The sequence below is a fragment of the Hipposideros armiger genome, unplaced genomic scaffold (genome assembly GCF_001890085.2).
Source record: "Hipposideros armiger isolate ML-2016 unplaced genomic scaffold, ASM189008v1 scaffold_667, whole genome shotgun sequence".
Classification (NCBI taxonomy): domain Eukaryota; kingdom Metazoa; phylum Chordata; class Mammalia; order Chiroptera; family Hipposideridae; genus Hipposideros; species Hipposideros armiger.
Window position 1 is genome coordinate 471273 of NW_017732017.1, and position 17668 is coordinate 488940.

A 17668-nucleotide genomic window follows, 5' to 3' on the forward strand; every position below is an offset into this window, starting at 1 on the left:
AAAATGGGGCCGGCCGAGTGGCGCGATGGTTAAGAACTCGCTTGGGATGCCAGAGGGCCCCGGTTCGGATCCCACATATGAGGGCCAGTGACACTGCCCTCTACAGCTAAGACGCTGAACAACAGCTCAACCTGGAGCTGGGCTGCCGGGAGTCGCCGGCGACGGCGTAGGCTGCAGCCCCTGTGGCAGTGGGTTGCCATGGGCTACCTTGTGTAGCCAGCAGCCAGCGTGAGCGGCCAGCAGCCAGCGTGAGCGGCCAGCAGCCGCAGTGAGCGGCCGTCCAGAAGCCGGCGACTGATCTGCCTCGCCAGAGAAGAGCGCGATGATGGTGCCAACTTGGGCCAGTGAAGCGACATCCTCCACAACTAGATTGAAGAACAAAACAACAGCAACTTGTCTGTTCCCCTTCCCCCAATTCCCCAGCACTGTCCTATCCCCCTAATTCCCCAATAAAAATCTTAAAAAAAAAAAAAAAGATACAAAATGGTCCACCTGCACAGGGCACTCAGCCTGGACGCAGCCTCGGTGAGTCGGAGAGCAAGCGTGAGCGACTTGAGACCTGGGCATGACCGTCCACTCCTGGAGACTTTATAAACACTGCACACCTATGCCACACTAATTTACATAAAAAAGTTCTTTCTTCAGTAATAAATTAACCTTAGTTTACTGTCACCTTTTTACTTTATAAACTTAAAAAATTTTTAAACTTTTCAACTCTTCTGTAATAACACTTAGCTTAAACACAAACACACTGTACAGTTGCACAAAATGTTTTCTTTCTTTATATCCTTATTCTATAAGCTTTTTCTGTTTTTAAAACTTTTTTCCTTTTTCTTTTTTTACTTTTTAAACGTTTTGGTTAAACACTGAGGCACAACACACAATAGGCAAGGCCTCCATGGGCCAGGGTCATTAGCATCACTCTCCACGTCCAGCCCCACTGGGAGGTCTCAGGGCAGCCACTCGTGTGAAGCTGTCATCTCCTGTGACAGCACTGCCGTCTTCTGAAACACCTCCTGAAGGAGCTGCCTGAGGCTCTTCGTCAGGGCAGTCCCTCTTTCCAGAAATATGTCCATGGTGGTTTGCTTTTTTTCATTGTAATTTGCTTGTAAGCAGATAATGTATCCTCTCCATTAATGAAAACATTTTGGTGTTGGGGTCACGTTTTCAAACTTTTTAAGGAGCTTGTTGAAGTCTGTAAAACTTCTGCTGAACCCTCACTGTGAATGCTCTTGAGGGTTTTTCTTTTTCTTCTCCTGCAATTTCCTTTTCTCTCACCTCTTCTTCAGCTGTGCGTTCCTGTTCCAGTTCCAACACTTCCTCAGGAACCCCCTCTAGGAGCTCCCCAATGCCATCCTCACCCACACCCCGGTTAAAGCTGTTCGCCACCTCAAGCACAGCCCTGTTTCTGCAACCTCCTCATCTCTGGCAAATTCTTTTAAAACACAGGCTATGAGCTCATTAGTGGCAGGAATCTTTCAGCCCCCTTATAATCTTAAGGGACCACCATCACATATGTGGTCCGTCACTAACTGAATGGGTCAGCACTCAGAAATTCTATGGAGATTTTGTATGGGAAAGCCAGTAGAGTGAGAACTTGACTATCCTTGAGAAAATGAGGCAAGACAAAGTGAGTTTAAAGCCCAGTTCCCCCACTCCCAGGCTCTGGGGCATTGAGCAGAGCACCCAATCTTTCCGTTTCCTCACAAGTGGGTCCCAGTGTTTACCTTACACACTGGTTGTGACGATCAGGGACACTGGACACAAAGTATTTTGTATATATTCTAACTTAACCCCATATCTAGAGGTTAGGATTGTAATTCTGCCTACATACACCCATGGTTTTTCAATAAGGAACGATTTCCTGGTACAAGAATGGAAACACAGCAATAGGTTGATACCAAAAGAATCTTCCATCAGCACAGTCAAGGGTATGGACATGGAAGCTCCTTTAGTCATGCGATAGCTAGAAATAGCAGTTCTTGGGAAAACGTAACTAGGGAAAAGTAACTTTATTACTAAATAATACACACCAGAACTGCAGAGATTGGTCACTTTTAACTCATAAAACTTTTATAGTTGTGAACATTTAATGGAACATACTTATACGATAACAAAATACACTTTAATATAAATTTTATCAATAACAATGTCTGGTAAGAGACTACCAGACATCCAAAATCTCGCTTGATTTTAACATAAAAAGGTAATCCAAAATATGGACTTCATTCTTATATTGGTATGTGACAAGTAGAGCATGCTAGTTTATGTACATATCTATGACAAGATTACTCAAGATGCTAATAATACTGGGGCTGCCAAGAAATTGTATACAAATGGACACATTGGTCAACGTTTCTCAAGCAGTAGTTTGCCGTAATCATAAGTGTCTGGACGCCGATGGTAACCACTTTGAGCATCTCTTGTAAGCAAAAGTCAAATATGACTTGTATTCATCTTTTGTTATTGGTATATATTGAGTATTGCAATTTTAATAGTTTTCCTTTCTTAAATTGTGTATACATTTTTTGGGGGCACCATCTGTATATGAAAAGTGGGGAAACAGCAAGACATCAAATGGCCAACTTCCATTTTCTCCCCAAAAGTATTATCTCGGTCAAGGTGACTCAGAAGAGGAATGTTAGTCTTCAAAACACCAACTATTTTTAGCAGGTTCAGAAAGACAGTAAGAATGAAGATCAAATGCAAGTGCACTATGTTTGCACAGGAGTGTGAGAAACTTCCATGTTTGTCTGTAGGAAGATGAGGGATTCTGATCTGCACCCCCACAGGAGGGGGGTGTGAAGGAGCATGCAGCTCCCATTTTTTGGTGACTGCAGGCCATGCAGCTGCAGGTGTCTCTGCCTAACAGCCATGACCCCAAGAAGCCAAGTAACCAGGGAAGAGATGGGAAGCTGGTTATTTAAGCCAATGATCGTCACTCCCAGCCCCCTGCTCCCTGCCAAAGACTAGATTAGAAATACAGGCTTAAACTGTCAGTGCAAGACATGATTGGTCCAGGGGCGGGCAAACGCCTAACACTGCCCAATCAGATGGGGAGGACGGGATTCTATCTCACACATGCAGAGAAGGACTCCTCTTTCTATAGACGGAAATAGGAAGCGTACGATGGCACAGAGTAGCCATTTTATGGCTCTGAGGGATGTGGGGTAAGGATGCCGCTGGTAGAGAGAGACATAAAGAAGTTAGGGCCTTGCTGACACGAAATCAACCAGCCCTGAACCTCAGCTAAACTTATTTGATTTACCTACCGGATAGTGAGTTGGGTTTTCTGCCAGTTGCAGTTGGAAGCATTCTACCTAGTTAAATGACCACAAGAGCTCATAACTTGTTACCTTTTAAACAGAAATTTTCTGTTAGGCATAATTTCCTTCTTAAGTTTATTTTTGGTCATATAGACTCAATTAATAGGAAGGTTGTTAGGTAAGCAAGGATTTAGAACTAGGGGAGTTCATTCAATAAATATTTACTTAATAACTACCAGATGCCAGCTATTTGGATGTTCAGTGAGCACAGATCCAGGTCACCTGGTACATCTGTCACCACAGTAGCAATATGCCTGGGCGTGGTGCCAGGCCCCCAGTGGTGCCTGACGGTACACCAGAGCTGGTCTTTGTGGCTCTCGCCTCCATGGCTGACCAACTCCCACTTGATCAACAAGTTCTCCCTTTGGTGCAAAGTCGAACTCTGCAGCTCTCTGCTCTGATGCACTGAATTGATTTCAGATTTCAGCTCTCAGAAGGGGTCTATTTTCTCAAGCAATGCCTGTATAACTGTTTTAATTCAGACAATGTGGTCTGTAGAAGAGTTGCCTTTATATTATTTCACCATGAAAAACTGTTAACTTCCACCATAGAGAAACAGATTATATCTTTTTTAATTTAAACTGGCCTTTCGTTTCATATTCTGTAACTGAGAGGAACATACACGGCCTCTCAAACGGTATCAAATCAGGCTCTTCAGGCATTCCCTGAAGGTCCTGTTCAGGGAGTCACAGCACCATGGGCAGAGTCACCTGAGCAGACCCCTGCTTTCACTGAGTTTACATCTCATCATGAGAGATTTGCTTTGTCACACAGACAGCTGACTGAACTGCAGAACAGCAAGTCCCCCCAGGCAGTGCAAAGGTGAGGTGTGTGGGTGCAGTGGACTCTACCGACCAGCACCAACACCGAGGACAGGAAACTGTGTGACAGTTGAGTCCACTACAGAGAACAATGCTTTTAATTATAACAAGCAGAGGCATGCTTTGAAGTCTTCAATTTTTTTCTGCATATTAAAAATTCATCTGGAAAATGGCAAACCTTTCTCTAAAATATATCATCTCATTCATAATTTATTAGCACTTAGGAAGTGTCCTTCCCCCTCCATATCTAAATATTGTTAGCTGCTTTTTAAGACTTCTTAAATGCCAAAAACACAGCACATAATAGAAAGAATTAAAGATGAAAATCGCTAAGTATTGTCATAGAAGAGGTCGCCATTCTGAGTAGTTAGAGTTGCCTTTGGCTGCGACAGGGCTACGGAGCTTTACTTTTACTTATATCCATCACTACGAGGGATTTACTTGCATTGGCCAAATTTCTCGCAACATAAACTTATTTCTATTTGGAAAGCTTCGAGGGGAATTACAAAGAAGAAACTGTGCAGACATGCAGTGTTCATTTGACTTGTGTGTTGTGCCATAGTATGCTTTCTCTTACATCTGCCGGACTCCATCCACCCTTTAAACAACATCCCTACGCATCACTTTAACTTGCAACCCACATTTACAGCTACAGAGAAGCAGAAGTCAAGTATTCTTCAAACAAATGGAACACAGTCCATTACCCAGATCAGATTGGCAGAGAAAACAGTGATATTCAAAGACAAGTGTTACAAGATTCAAAAGTTTTCCCTCAAACAATTTTCACCGGCAAGTATTCAAATGGAATTATTAGGAATGGAGAAAAAAATCTGTGACATCAGTCTGATTAATCTCTATGGGTGGTTTAAGTGAAGGAACTTAAGAAACAACATCAGCTTTTCTTCTCATTCCAAAGAAATATTCAGAGCAGGGGTCATCAGCACACTTGCCTGGTCACATATGGTAGGGGTAATTACAATAGCATTGAACCTTGCAAAAGAACTCAAGGTTATGGCTAATTCCATAGAAGGGGGCCCAAAGGGTGAGATATTTCTAAAAGAATGTTGGTGATGTGGTCATTAACAGCAGATATTACCATTATTATAGTTAGAAGTAAAGTTCACATTCATGCTTACATGAAATTGTTTCTCAAGGACCTCAAAAAGCTTTGGAAATACCATTAACTGATACCGTCATGATTTTCCTGCGAAACTGCGGTCTGGGTCATAGCATGAGCTTTACCAAGCACCTCCCAGCTCACTCGGCCCAGGAGCTGTTCCATCTTCTTGTACACAGGGGCCAGCGGCCGTGGCACAGGAGTTGGTTGTGCAGTGAGCTCAAGCAGCTGCAATGGACTTTGGGATGATGGGTTTCCTTGCCTTATAGTCTACTAGCCTGACCCCAGCTTAACCTTCCCGTGACTCCTCTGGGGTAAACAGTAACTTGAACTATGGTAAAAGGACAGCTTAAAAAGACAAACCAACTGGACTCAGGAGATAAGGAGGATGAAGAATAAAAACTAGGCACTGGCTTTGATGGCAGTGTAGGAGATGGATGGGGAACACGGGGTTGCCGGCAGGCAGGCAGAGTGCCACAGAAGTCCTCGGAAGGGGGCGGGGGAAAGGGGAGGAAGCAGCAAGCGTGAGAGCTACTGAGAAGAAAAGAATCCACAGGAATAGGTCAGCACAGAATAAGGCTGTGAAGGGAGGAAGGGTGTGCAATGATGCTAGAGCTCCTGGCTGGAGGACCAGGCAGATGGCAGGACCATCCTCCAGGAGAGACAGAAAAATGGGTCCTACCTTTCTCTCTTAGGCAAATGAGTACATGGGGAAAACAGATATGGGGCAGAAATGGGTAATTAGCTGGGTTTGGGACATGTGTTAGGATACCCCTAGCTCATCCAACAGGGACAGTTAGGTAGGGAGTTGCAAACAAGACATTTAGCTTGAGAGAATACGTGACAGGAAGGAGAGACTCAGGAGTCTTCAGGCAAAGACAATCACTGGGATACTTTCTAGCTCAATGACCGTAAAAAATGATCACAAACTTTTGTTTTTCCAAAGAATGTTTTCAAAGTTCATGGCATGGAGGTGTGGCACAGTCTAGAGTCGTGGTCCCATATGGCCTGGGCTCGTCACGCACAGGACCTCTCCATGTCACCGGGGTCAGAATCTGCATGTCAACCAGGGGACTCGAACACACTCATTTGAGAACCACTGGTTTAGTGCTTTGGTCCTTGTTCACCAATTTTTAATGAATGAGAAAAAGAAAAACATAAACATTTGAAATGATAAACTTATTCAGTTTAGAGAAATGTCCTTCATTCTGATGTTATATACTTCCTTTGTTACACATCCTGTCTTTTACGAAATAAAGTAATAGTACTTTAGGTGATTTCCTGAGCAGCCAAGTTACTTTACACTTTATTGGAACCAGGAGACTTTGAAGATATTACTTCCTTTACCTAGAATATCCTTCTCATTCCACCTTGCCTTATCAAACCTAAATTTCTTTATCCTACTGAAGCCTAGTTTCCTACAGCTGCTGCTGTAATAAAATACCACAAATGGAATGGCTTAAAAGAGAAGGTTATTATCACGGTTCTAGAAGCCGCAAGTCTGAAGTGAAGGTGTTGGCAGGGCCATGTCCTCTCCGAAAACTGGAGGGGAGGCTGCTGCCCTGCTCTCCAGCGTCTGGTGGCTGCAGCCTTCCCTGGCGACCCCTGGCTTACAGGTAGGCATACCACTCCAATCTCTGCCTCTGTCTTCACATCACAAGCTCCCGACATGTTGTCTGGCTCCAAATTCCCTTCTTCTCATAAGGTCACCAGTCATTGAATTTGGGCCTACCCTACACCAATGACCTCACCTTAACCTGAACACATCTGCAAAGAATCTATTTCCAAATAAGGTCACAGTCACTGGTACTGGGGTTAGGACCTGAACATATCTTTTTTGGGACACAATTCAACACACAACAGCCTATAATTATATATATATATATATATATATATATATATATATATGTATTTTAAATATCCTGATAATTCTCAAAATTATGTAGTAAATACTATTATACTTTCAAAATAAAAATGTTAAGAGTATACTGTAATAACAATTAGCATAGGACCAACAATTTGTATTCTTGTTTCATAAATTGTTATAGAAGGCATAAACGCCAGTGTGTAGAGAGAGATTTATTATTATTATTTTTTTATATCTAGCATGTTTTGCATTACTTATACCTTTTAAATCCTTTCTGAACACCATTGCTGGGAACTACTGCTCTGATTTGTTAGTTTTATCTCATAAATCTTGGTATCAGAAATTACTTAAAGCCAATCTGCGATCTTCCGTGTCAGATGGCTGAGTTCCTCGGGAAGTCCCAAGCTGTCCCACCTGGCCAGGGCTTTCAAAATGTCATGAACCTGGTAACATTTGGGAACCACTGTTTTAGTTTAGGGCTATTCAGATTGAAGGTTTCAACCTGAAACCTATGTATTTAAGATTTCAATTTTCTATTACAATAATATATAAAGTCTGTAGTTTTCATGTGGTTAGTGGTTTCAAAGCAGCAAATTGTTGCACACTCCTCAGTCTATGAGGGGATCTAGTGCTTTAATGTGCTCAAGAGCAGGCAGATGTAGCTCATTAACAGTGCACTGTAAGCCTGGCTCTTCCTTTTTCATCATCCCGGTCAAGCTACACAGTCTTTTTTTTCCAGAGGGGAGAAAGTGAGCCCAGAGTAGTTTAAAGGTTAGGTAAACATTCCTTTACCAGCTATCTAAGGGGCAAATGTTGGGGAGGAGAGCCCGACTGTTTTACCTTTGGGGAACAATGCTGTGCAAATATGTTCAATGATAAGGGAAGGTGACAACTTAGGACTTGATTTGGGGTGATTTTTAATTTTAGGTTGACACTTTCAACTGCCACACTTGCTCTTTCTAAAACTTATTTTCTGTTAGTTTCCTCTATTAGAGGAAAAGATTAAATTCTATTGATAAAAAGTAAAAACATATTTGGAAGTTACCATGAAATAAGAATACTAATGATCAAAGCCTTATGATCAAATTTAATGAGTTATGTGATGCTCAAAAGTTCAATTAACTCTGTCTGCAGGGAAGTAGAGATGCCATAGGCATGTTACATTTTACCCAGGTTATCATCTAAGAAATGAAATGTAACAACTCCTGAACTCTTCCAGTCCTTTCTTACTAATTCATAATCCCCACTGGCTTTTCTTATTTGGACTTTTCACCTCTCCCTTGTGCTCCTTATCCAGGTTAAAGAGAAAAAATGTGGGGGTAAGGAGCCCTTGAAAACAAAGAAAAGCAAAAGTATAACCAAACATTGCTAGAGAAACATAATTTTCTTTACGAAATTCAACTGTGGTTCTCTATGGACCACGTGGATGTGATATATCGTAGCATTTGCAGCTCTGACAACACTGGTCCTTATAAAGCCAGAGACTTTCTGAAGGATCTCCAAAGCCTTCTAGGGACAGACCTGCTGCCCCCCCAATGTCACCGAGCATGTACCACTCACAGGAGTGGCAGAACATGGAGCAAATGCACCGTGACCCACCCGCTGCACTTGGGAGAAAGACCAAAGCCTTGCTTGAGGCCCCTCTCTGTGAATCCCCCAGGGGCTGTGGGGCCCAAACCACATTTCCCCTATTGGGCACGTGCTGTTCTGTTTGCCCTCTGGACCCCAGTCTGGGTTAGGTTTCTTTCTAACATACTTGCACAGACCACAGGCTTCAGAACTCCTGCCAGGGGTTTTAACTAGTCACTCATTAGTGGCATAAGCAGGTAAACACTGAATCCCCAACTAGACCGGCGCTGTGGAAGACCAGCCTGCTGCATGTGCCCGCAGGAGTCACTGCCTCCCAGCGCGGGCTCCACGCACCCTGGCACAGACACTGGCACACACCCTTGCACACACACTTGTTGAAGGGAAAGGAGCGCGTGCCAGCACAAACGGAGACAAAACTGATCTGATGTGAGGTACACACTTTTGAATCTGAGCCTCTCTCCCTGGGCTGTAAAACTCCAAATCAAGTCTCAATCTGAATGCACACGCCTGAAAGGGCGACTCGACTGACTGGTGGCAGCCCTCGGCCCCGAAAGGCAGGGCGGGTACACCGTGCTGGGCTCACACTCAAACGAAAAACGGTGTATGAATCGGGAAGACTGGTTTATTCAACAGTATTTGCTGGGCACCTGCAGGTGTGGGTGCTTCTACGGGAAGCAGCGATCAAACGAGGGGCGGTGCTTGCGAGGTGCCTGCGGTCTGAAAGGCACATGTCAATCGTCACAGCGCAACCAGAAAGGGCTGAAACCCGAGGGGACACCAATGGGGCACGACGCCTCCGGGGAGCTGATTAGGGAACCGGCCAAGCCTCGTGGCCCCGTGCGGGAAGGATCCAACGGGAACACAGGCGTCGCCCAAGCCCGTCACGTCCCTCGCTGGAGACAATGCCGCAGACGGAGCAGCCTCGAGCCGCCTTCCCACACCCCGAGCTACGGAGACGAGACCATCGTGGAAGGAACCCGGGGCGTCAGCGCGGGAAGGGCGACCGGACCCCAAGGGGCAGGTGGCAGGGACGGGGACGCTCCGCCCGCCCGCCCCCGGCCCGCCGCCCCGTACCGTAGGTTTCGGACATGGCCGTCTGCGACATCTCGGGGCGGCACCGCCTCTCGCGGGTCCCGGCGCAGTTCCGGCCCGACCAGTGGGAGGGGATGGCCGGGGACGTCCCGGGGTTGTCCGGTTCGGTGGGGAACGGCGTGGGGTGGGGTCCGGAGGACTGAGGGGCCCGCGCGATCCCCAAGGCAACCGCCGGCCACCCAGCGGCTGCGGCCCCGCCGGACTGCCCACTCCGCGCAGGCGCACCGGGCCCCGTGCGCGCCCGAGGACGCGCATGCGCAAGAATCCCGGGGCCGGGCGGGGCCGGGGCGGGGAAATGAAAAATTCTTTGTATCTCAGTAACTTTGGATATTTGAGAGAAAATAAATACCTCCTAAATAATCTTGGGTACTGCTTTCATTCTGAGGTACTGTTGATTGTGGGGAAGGGAAACAGCAAAACTCAACTGTGTTTTTCTCTAATTATTTTCTCCTTTCTCTTCAGAAGAGGTTTGTGAAAGAGTAAAAGCAGGTTTCCAATAGCCTAGGCACATCGGAGATTATTCTAAGGGAAACGAAGGGTGAAGCATTTCTTCCAAAATAGACCGCACCTGTAGCTGGCACTGTCCTTCTTGCCGTTGGGCAATGCCTCACGGAACCAGCCACACAAGGGTTGCTGTTCCCCAGGACTAACAGAGGGCCACATGGGTGGGGACAGTGGTATCTCTGAAGGGACCAGTGGAGCAAGATGGACAGTAAGTGAAGGGGCCTTCTGAACACCCATAGTTGGACCTAGAACAGTAGCCCAGTCCCCTGGAGAGGACCCTAAAAGGCCTAGGGATGTGAATCCAGCAGGATCCTGACATTCCAGGCAGCAGTGGCTTTGGGAGCAAAGGGACATGGCATCCTTGACAGAGCTAGGTTTGGTAGAGGGCACTGATCACAGTCTTGTTTCTTGGATGCTGAGACAATGTGTGTCTGAGTATTTAGGGACTCTGAAATATCTGGTGTTACTTTCAGAAGGAGTCAGGCTCCACACAGGTAGGTGGAGGCTTGAAAAGCTGACATCAGTTAAACACCAAGGCTAGTGACACCTGTGACATATAACTCATGTCTTCAAGTTGGAAGAGACCTGCGAGGTGGCTGGACCAGTTTGCATTGCAGTGCCAAACAAAATGACCTCTGCAACTGGATGTCTCTGTTAGGAAACATTCGGTCAGGATTAGCTGCAGTAACAAAGACCTCCCGATGTGCCTGTGACTAACGCACAAAGTTTCTCTCACTCAGCTGACTCTTGCCCTGCTCATGCTGGCAGAGAGACTCAGCTCCCTGTGCCACGTGGAGACCCAGGATGACCCAGGTGTCGTGTAAACACACTCTCCCCCATTACTCAGGCAGAAGAAGAAAATGACATCAGTTGTGCATTAGCTCGTGAAGGTCCCATCAAGAGTTGATAGAATCATTTCCATTTACAATTTATGGGCCAAAGCAAGTGACATGGCCACACCCAATTTGAAAGAGAGCAAGGAGTACACTATTGTTGTGTTCTAGAAGGCAATAAGATGCATGTGGAAAGACACAATGACCATCACGGGAGCTTTTTACCCATCCAAGCAGCTCATTCTGCTTTTATTCCAAACAGCTCTATGGAAGCACAACTGAGATAGCTGCACATATTTAAAGTGTGCACTCTGATAATGTTTACTGTATGTGAACACCTGTGGTCGCTGCTACAGGGGTGTCACCGCTCTTAGGCCTTTTCAATGGGCAGAGGCGCTTTTTGCGATCCTGTTTTACCTTCTTCGTTGCTCATTAGGAATAAGTTCTTGTGAGATTATCTCAGTGGTTGTTTTTATGGTTTCTGGTACAGGTCTCTAAGTGATCACAGCCCACCTGCAGGTGCGATGCCATTTCACGTGGAGAATAAGAACCTTACAGCAGTTCTCCTCCGCCTGCACCTCTAACTGTGCCGTGGATGTCCTACTTCCACATTTGTTGTACACCACACATATGTCATTCTTATTTCTGCTCTAAGCAGCTAGTTTTCTCTCTTTTTAAAATTGTGGTCAAATGCACATAACATAAAATTTACCATCTCAACCATCTTTAAATGTACAGTTCAGTGGCATTAACTCTACAGTGGTTCCTCCCATGCATGGGTTCAGTGACCTGCAGTCAACCACAGTCCAAAAACATTAAATGGAAAATTCTAGAAATACACAATTCATAGGTTTTAAATTATGAGCCGTTCTGAGTAATGTGATGAAACCTTGCTCCATCCTGCTACATCCCACCTGGGATGTGAATCATTCCTTTGACTGACGTCTCCACGCTGTAGACGCACCTCTCCTGTTAGTAGCCGCCTCAGTTTCAGGTTGACTGTTCAAGCCACTCTCATTTTACTGAGTAATGGACCCAAAGTACAAGCGCAGTGATGCTGGCAATTCGGATACGCTAAAGAGAATCTGGAAAGTGCTGCTGTTTATTGAATAGGTGAGTACAATAGGGAAAAACATAGTATATATAGGGTTTGGTACCATCTGTGGTTTCAGGCATCCACTGCGGGTCTTAGAACGTGTCTCTGCTGATAATGGGGGAACGACTGTATTCACATTATTGTGCGACCATCCCCACCATCCATCTACGGGAATTCTTCATCTTTGTAAAACTGAAACTGTCCCCATTAAACACTAACTCTCCATCCCCTCTCCCTCAACCCTGGCACTCACCCTTCTAATTTCTCTCTCTGTGAATTTGATGATTCTAGGTAGCTCATACGAATGAAATCCCACAATATTTGTCCTTCTGTGACTTGATTATTTCACTTAACATAATGTCCTCCAGGTTTATCCATGTTGTACCTTGTCAGAAGTTTCTTTTTTTTTAAGGCTGAATAGTACTCCACTGTATGCATAGATCACATTCTCTTTTAAATGCATTTAAACAATAAGAACAAGTGTTTTATATTTACCCACAAAGTTACCATATCCAGGACTTCTCAGTTCCTTGTGTGGACCCAGCATCCTATGTGGTATCATTTCCTTTTTGTCCGAAGGACTTCCTGTAGCAGACCTTGAAGTGCAGGTCAGCTGGTGATGACTTCTGCCAGCTTTTGTATATCTAAAAAAAGTATCACACTTGTTTTTGAGTGATACTTTTGCTAAGTTTAGATTTCTAAGTTAATAGTATTTTGTGTCCTTAATACAGCATTTTCTGGCTTATGTTGTTTCTGACAAGAAGTATACTGCCATTTTTAGCTTTATTTCTTTGTAGGCAATGCATCTTATCTCTGACTGTTTTTAAGATATGTTTATCACTAATTTGAGTACTTTGGTTACAATGTGTTATGCTGTGCTTTGGTGTGGTTTTCATCATGGTTTTTGTTTGTCAGGCCACATGAATTTGTCCCACAGCTAACTGATGCTCTGTTCATTTCTTGCCAGTCTCTGTGTTTCGTGTTGGATAATTTCTATTGCCATGTCTTTAAATTCACTAATCATTTCTGCAATATTTAAACTGCCGATAATCTCATCCAGTGTATTTTCCCTTTCAGACATTGTAATTTCATTTCTAGAAGTTCAATTGTGCATGTGTGTGTGCATGTGTGTATATACATATATACATATGATATTATATTATATCATGCTCAATACTTAATCTCTTCTCTACCTTTTCAAACATATGCAATATGTTGTAATAACAGTTTTAATGTCATTTTCTACTAATTTTATCATCAATAATTTCTGAGACAGTTTTTAGGGATTGCCTTTTCTCCTCATTATGAGGTATTTCTCTACTTTACATGTCAGGTAAGTTTTGATCAGATGCCAGACATTTAGACGTTTACTTGTTTAGTGAGATATATATATATATGTATCACTTGGCTCTGGTTGTGTCTTGGTCTTCTTGTTGTGTTTTGAACACATCAAGCAGGCTTTGGCCTCAGGGCCTTTGCACGTGTTTTTTTGTCTGCCTGGAATGCTCTTGTCCCAGGTGTCTACATGGTACTGCCCTCACAGCTTTCATATTCTCTGCATGGCCCCTCATCAGTGAGGCCTTCCCACTCGGATATAAAACAGCAGTCCCTCTCATCCCCAGCACTTCATAAATCCCCTAGTTTGAGTCCCCCCACTCCATAGCATTAAACACCATCTAACACATATGTTGATTACTTTTATATTGTTTGCTCCCCTTCTGGATTATAAACTCAGTAAGGGAAGGGATTGTATCTGTTTTATTCTCTGCTATAGCCCCATGTTTAAAATGGTATTTGGTAAACTCTCAATAATTAAATAGTTGTTGAATGAGTGAATGAATAAAATAAAACTCAGTAGCTCTCTATTTAATATGGATTCAATTGAATGTAATGAACTTAATTTCAAACTTGTTGATTTATGGCAAATTTAAAAGCTGATCCTTTATATGCAACCATGTAATTGTGGAAAGGCTGTAATAAAACCATTTAAAAGTATCATCTAATGCTGGTATAATGTATCAAGTACTTAATAAATACTAGGTATGCTCAGTGCTTTACATGTATTAAAAAACCTTACAACAAGCTCATGAAGTAGGTATTTATCTCATTTTGTAGATGAGGAACAAAATTTTGGATGGCTTACACATTTTGCCCCAGTTCTCATGGTTAGAATGTATCAATGTTGGGATTTTTCTCTAAAGCCCAAGTAAAGTAGATACCTCTCCTTATCATCTATGTGTATGAGGGGGGAAAAAATCCAGTATAAAAACACCTAAAACACAGAGGTGTGACTTCAAAAGGCAACAAATTGTTTAATGTAAGGGAACCTGAAGAAAATTATGTCCTTTTCAGCCGTGCTCTGGTCTAGGTGCTTATGTTGCTTCCCTTGACCTTCACGACAACTGACAAGGTCACTCTCCTCATACTCCCTTCAGCCCAGATGTCAGCAAACCAGGATTCTTTACAGCACTATGATGGTAAATAAGGATGGAGACGTGAGTGAGAAAGTGCTTATGGGAGCAGAAATTTTCAGGGCACTTGTATAAATTAAGCGTAAGCTCACGCTTGCTCTGAGATAGAAAATCACACTGAAGTTAACCTCCAGGTCTCCAGCGCTGAACTTAAGTCTTTGAATCTATGCTTAGAAGCACAGCGACCTTTGTCTACCTGACAAGGGAACAGTGTTAAGTCAGGGCTAAGGGCTGTGGACACATCTTAGTTCAGAGACACCGCCATTGCCCCATCTTCACCTTTTCCTTTGAATGCTCCCAGCAAATCTTCCATTAGTTCTAATGGGAGTATTTCTCTGCTTATTCTGCATGCAACAGCATTTATACTTGGGCATTATTCACGAGTCTTTTGATTTTTTGTTCTGTATTCAGACAAAGAGAATTTTCTGATTCCTCTTTTCTTTTTACCATATTTCACATATCAGATTAACTATCTGACTGAGGATATGAAAACACATGTGTTTTCCCCCCCATTTCCTGATAAAAATACCATAGAATTATCTTTCTTTTATTTTTCTATTTCTTTCCCATACTGCGTTTCAAATCAAATGGCCTATTTTTTTAGCCTGGTTGTGTTTAAAAAGATTGTTTGGAAAACAAGTGTTTGCAAAAACAAGATTCCTTTTGAATCTCCCTGATCACCATCAAACCAAACACTTTTAACCAGAATTTTCTTCAATGGCAGTTTAAAAAAAAAAAACACCACAAAAAACTGTAATCAGCTTTGTTAAGGTATAATTTAGATGCAACAAAATTCATCAATTTTGTGTGCAATTCAATGAATTTTGACAAATTATACACAGTCATGTAACAAACAACCACAACTATCATGTAGAACTTTTATATCACCCTCAAAAGTTCTCTCATGCCCTTTTACAGTCCCCTCTAAGCCGATTTTTAAAAAGTTTTGATAGAGGATTATTGACTGTCACATGGAAAATGTAATGTGCTCCATGAGACTGGGATGGGGATTTTCCCACTGCAAAGGACACCCACCAAAGCCTTCCTCCGCAGCCTGTCCTCCCCGTTTCAGACGCCTGTTTTTGTGTCAGTCATCAGCTCTTCATTTGGGCCGAACAGTAGCCAACACCATTTCCATCCACCATCTGGGTGAAATGTGTGTTTAATGGAAGACGAATGAGACCTAAGACAAGCAGCTTCCTGGGTTTATTGATGCTCCCTGTAACTTTCCAGGAGAGAAGGATTTAGGTCAGGGTCACTAGAATTGCCCGTCCTTTCCCTGAAATGGTGCAGTCTAGGCTGGCAGACGTGCGTTGGGGCACTGTAGTGTTTGCCCATTTCTGCCTGTTGCCATCAGTCTTCTAGGGCTGCTGGGACAAAGCACCACAGATTGGGTGACTTAACCACAGAAACTAACTGTCCCCAGTCCTGGAGGCTAGAGGTTCCCTGCTCCGCGACCCCCCTCCCCCGGGCCCAAGGAATCTACCAGCACAGGGCAGCTCCAGGTCTCACATATGTGGGACCAATAAGACTTAAAGCTGCTTGGAAAATGAGGAAATCCTCGAATCTCTCTATCAAATTTTAAGATCCTAACTAAAGAAATAAAGTTAAAAAATAAATTCATTAAGGAATGTTATAAAACCACGGGTATTTTTGTTATCATCTGGTCATGTGGTGCCCCCTGGTGGGCACTTGCATGTATTCTCCAGGATGCCCTTTGTGGCAAAGCAAGACACCATCAAGGACAGACCCAGGAACCCCAGTCTGGGCTCAGTTCGATGATCTCTGTGGATTGTCTACTTTGGAAGAGTGTAATTTATAAAAGTGTTGTGTGTTAATTTGTGCACCCCCACCCCAAGATATGTTGAAGTCCTAACCCCTGGTGTCTGTGAATGTGACTTATTTGAAATGAGGTCTTTGTGGATGTAATTCAGCTGAGATCAGGTCATTAGAGTGGGCCCATTATCCAACATGACCAGCATCCTGTCAGAAAGGACAGGGACATCTGGGGAGAGGGCTACGGTGATGACGGAGGCAGAGACTAGATGCAGCCCCAGCCAAGGAACATGCAAGGCAGCCAGCTACACTGCAGCTGGAGAGGGGGTGTGTGGATTCTCCCTCAGGGTCTCGGAAGGAACCAGGTTTACTGACCCTTGATTTTGGACTCAAGCCCCTGGAACCACGAGAGAATAAATTCCTACTGTCTTCAGCCATCCGGCTCGTTATGGTGGCCTCAGCAAACTAACAGAGCGTCTGGGCTTTGGGGTCAGAGTCACAGCTCCTACCTACTCCCTGTGCCTTGCTATTATAGCTATTTGTCCCATTTTAACCGAAAGGAAAACAGACTCTGAAAGTTAAAATGTGTTATTTAATGCTCTGCTGAGTGAGGACAAGGAGCCAGGTACCTAGGGCTCAGGTCCCCACAGGGAGTAGTGAGGACTTGTGAGGCCCTGCTGGTCTTTGCAATCGTCCTGCATGTGAAGGGGAAAAGCAGATTGCAAACAGACTTCAAGCAGTTGTTTTGGTATGGTTCTATTTTAATGAGAAAAAATGTAAATATGCATATTAATATATTGACAAAATGGCAAAAGGATACTCACCAAAATAGATAAATGTTACCTTTGGGTAGGATTTTGAATTGTTTTTCTTTTTTATTTATATTTTCTGTTTTTTCTATAAGGTATATGAACTGCCTATGGGATTTAAGAGGTCTCCCAGTTGTCAGAGAAATAATGGTCTGCAATAAGATAATCTATGCTCTCAATAATGTGTGACTTTTTTCTCGACACACACAGAGCCACACACAGCCTGCCTTAGCACAGGAAGCAGAACCCCTCAGGTGGTCACTGTCCCCCCCCTCCCCCCAGCGAAGGTGACCTCCACTGAGGTTATATTCACAAATGTCCGGTTCTGTCGAGCAGTTGTGCTTGCTGTTTAAAGATTTTTTTTTT

At 43.9% G+C, this 17668-nt stretch overlaps 1 protein-coding gene across 2 annotated transcripts in view; it reads right to left on the reverse strand.

Moving 5' to 3' along the window:
* The window catches only part of RAB4A (RAB4A, member RAS oncogene family), a 45382-nt gene extending 35343 nt beyond the window's left edge, over positions 1-10039 (reverse strand). Inside the window, exon 1 of one of the 2 annotated variants that reach the window (XM_019626362.1) lies at positions 9796-10039. In XM_019626362.1, the coding sequence (XP_019481907.1) occupies positions 9796-9826 (31 nt within the window). In that variant the 5' untranslated portion in view covers positions 9827-10039. The remainder of the gene's footprint in view (positions 1-9795) is intronic. The other variant, XM_019626364.1, reaches the window with a different exon arrangement.
* Positions 10040-17668: the final 7629 nt, after the last annotated feature.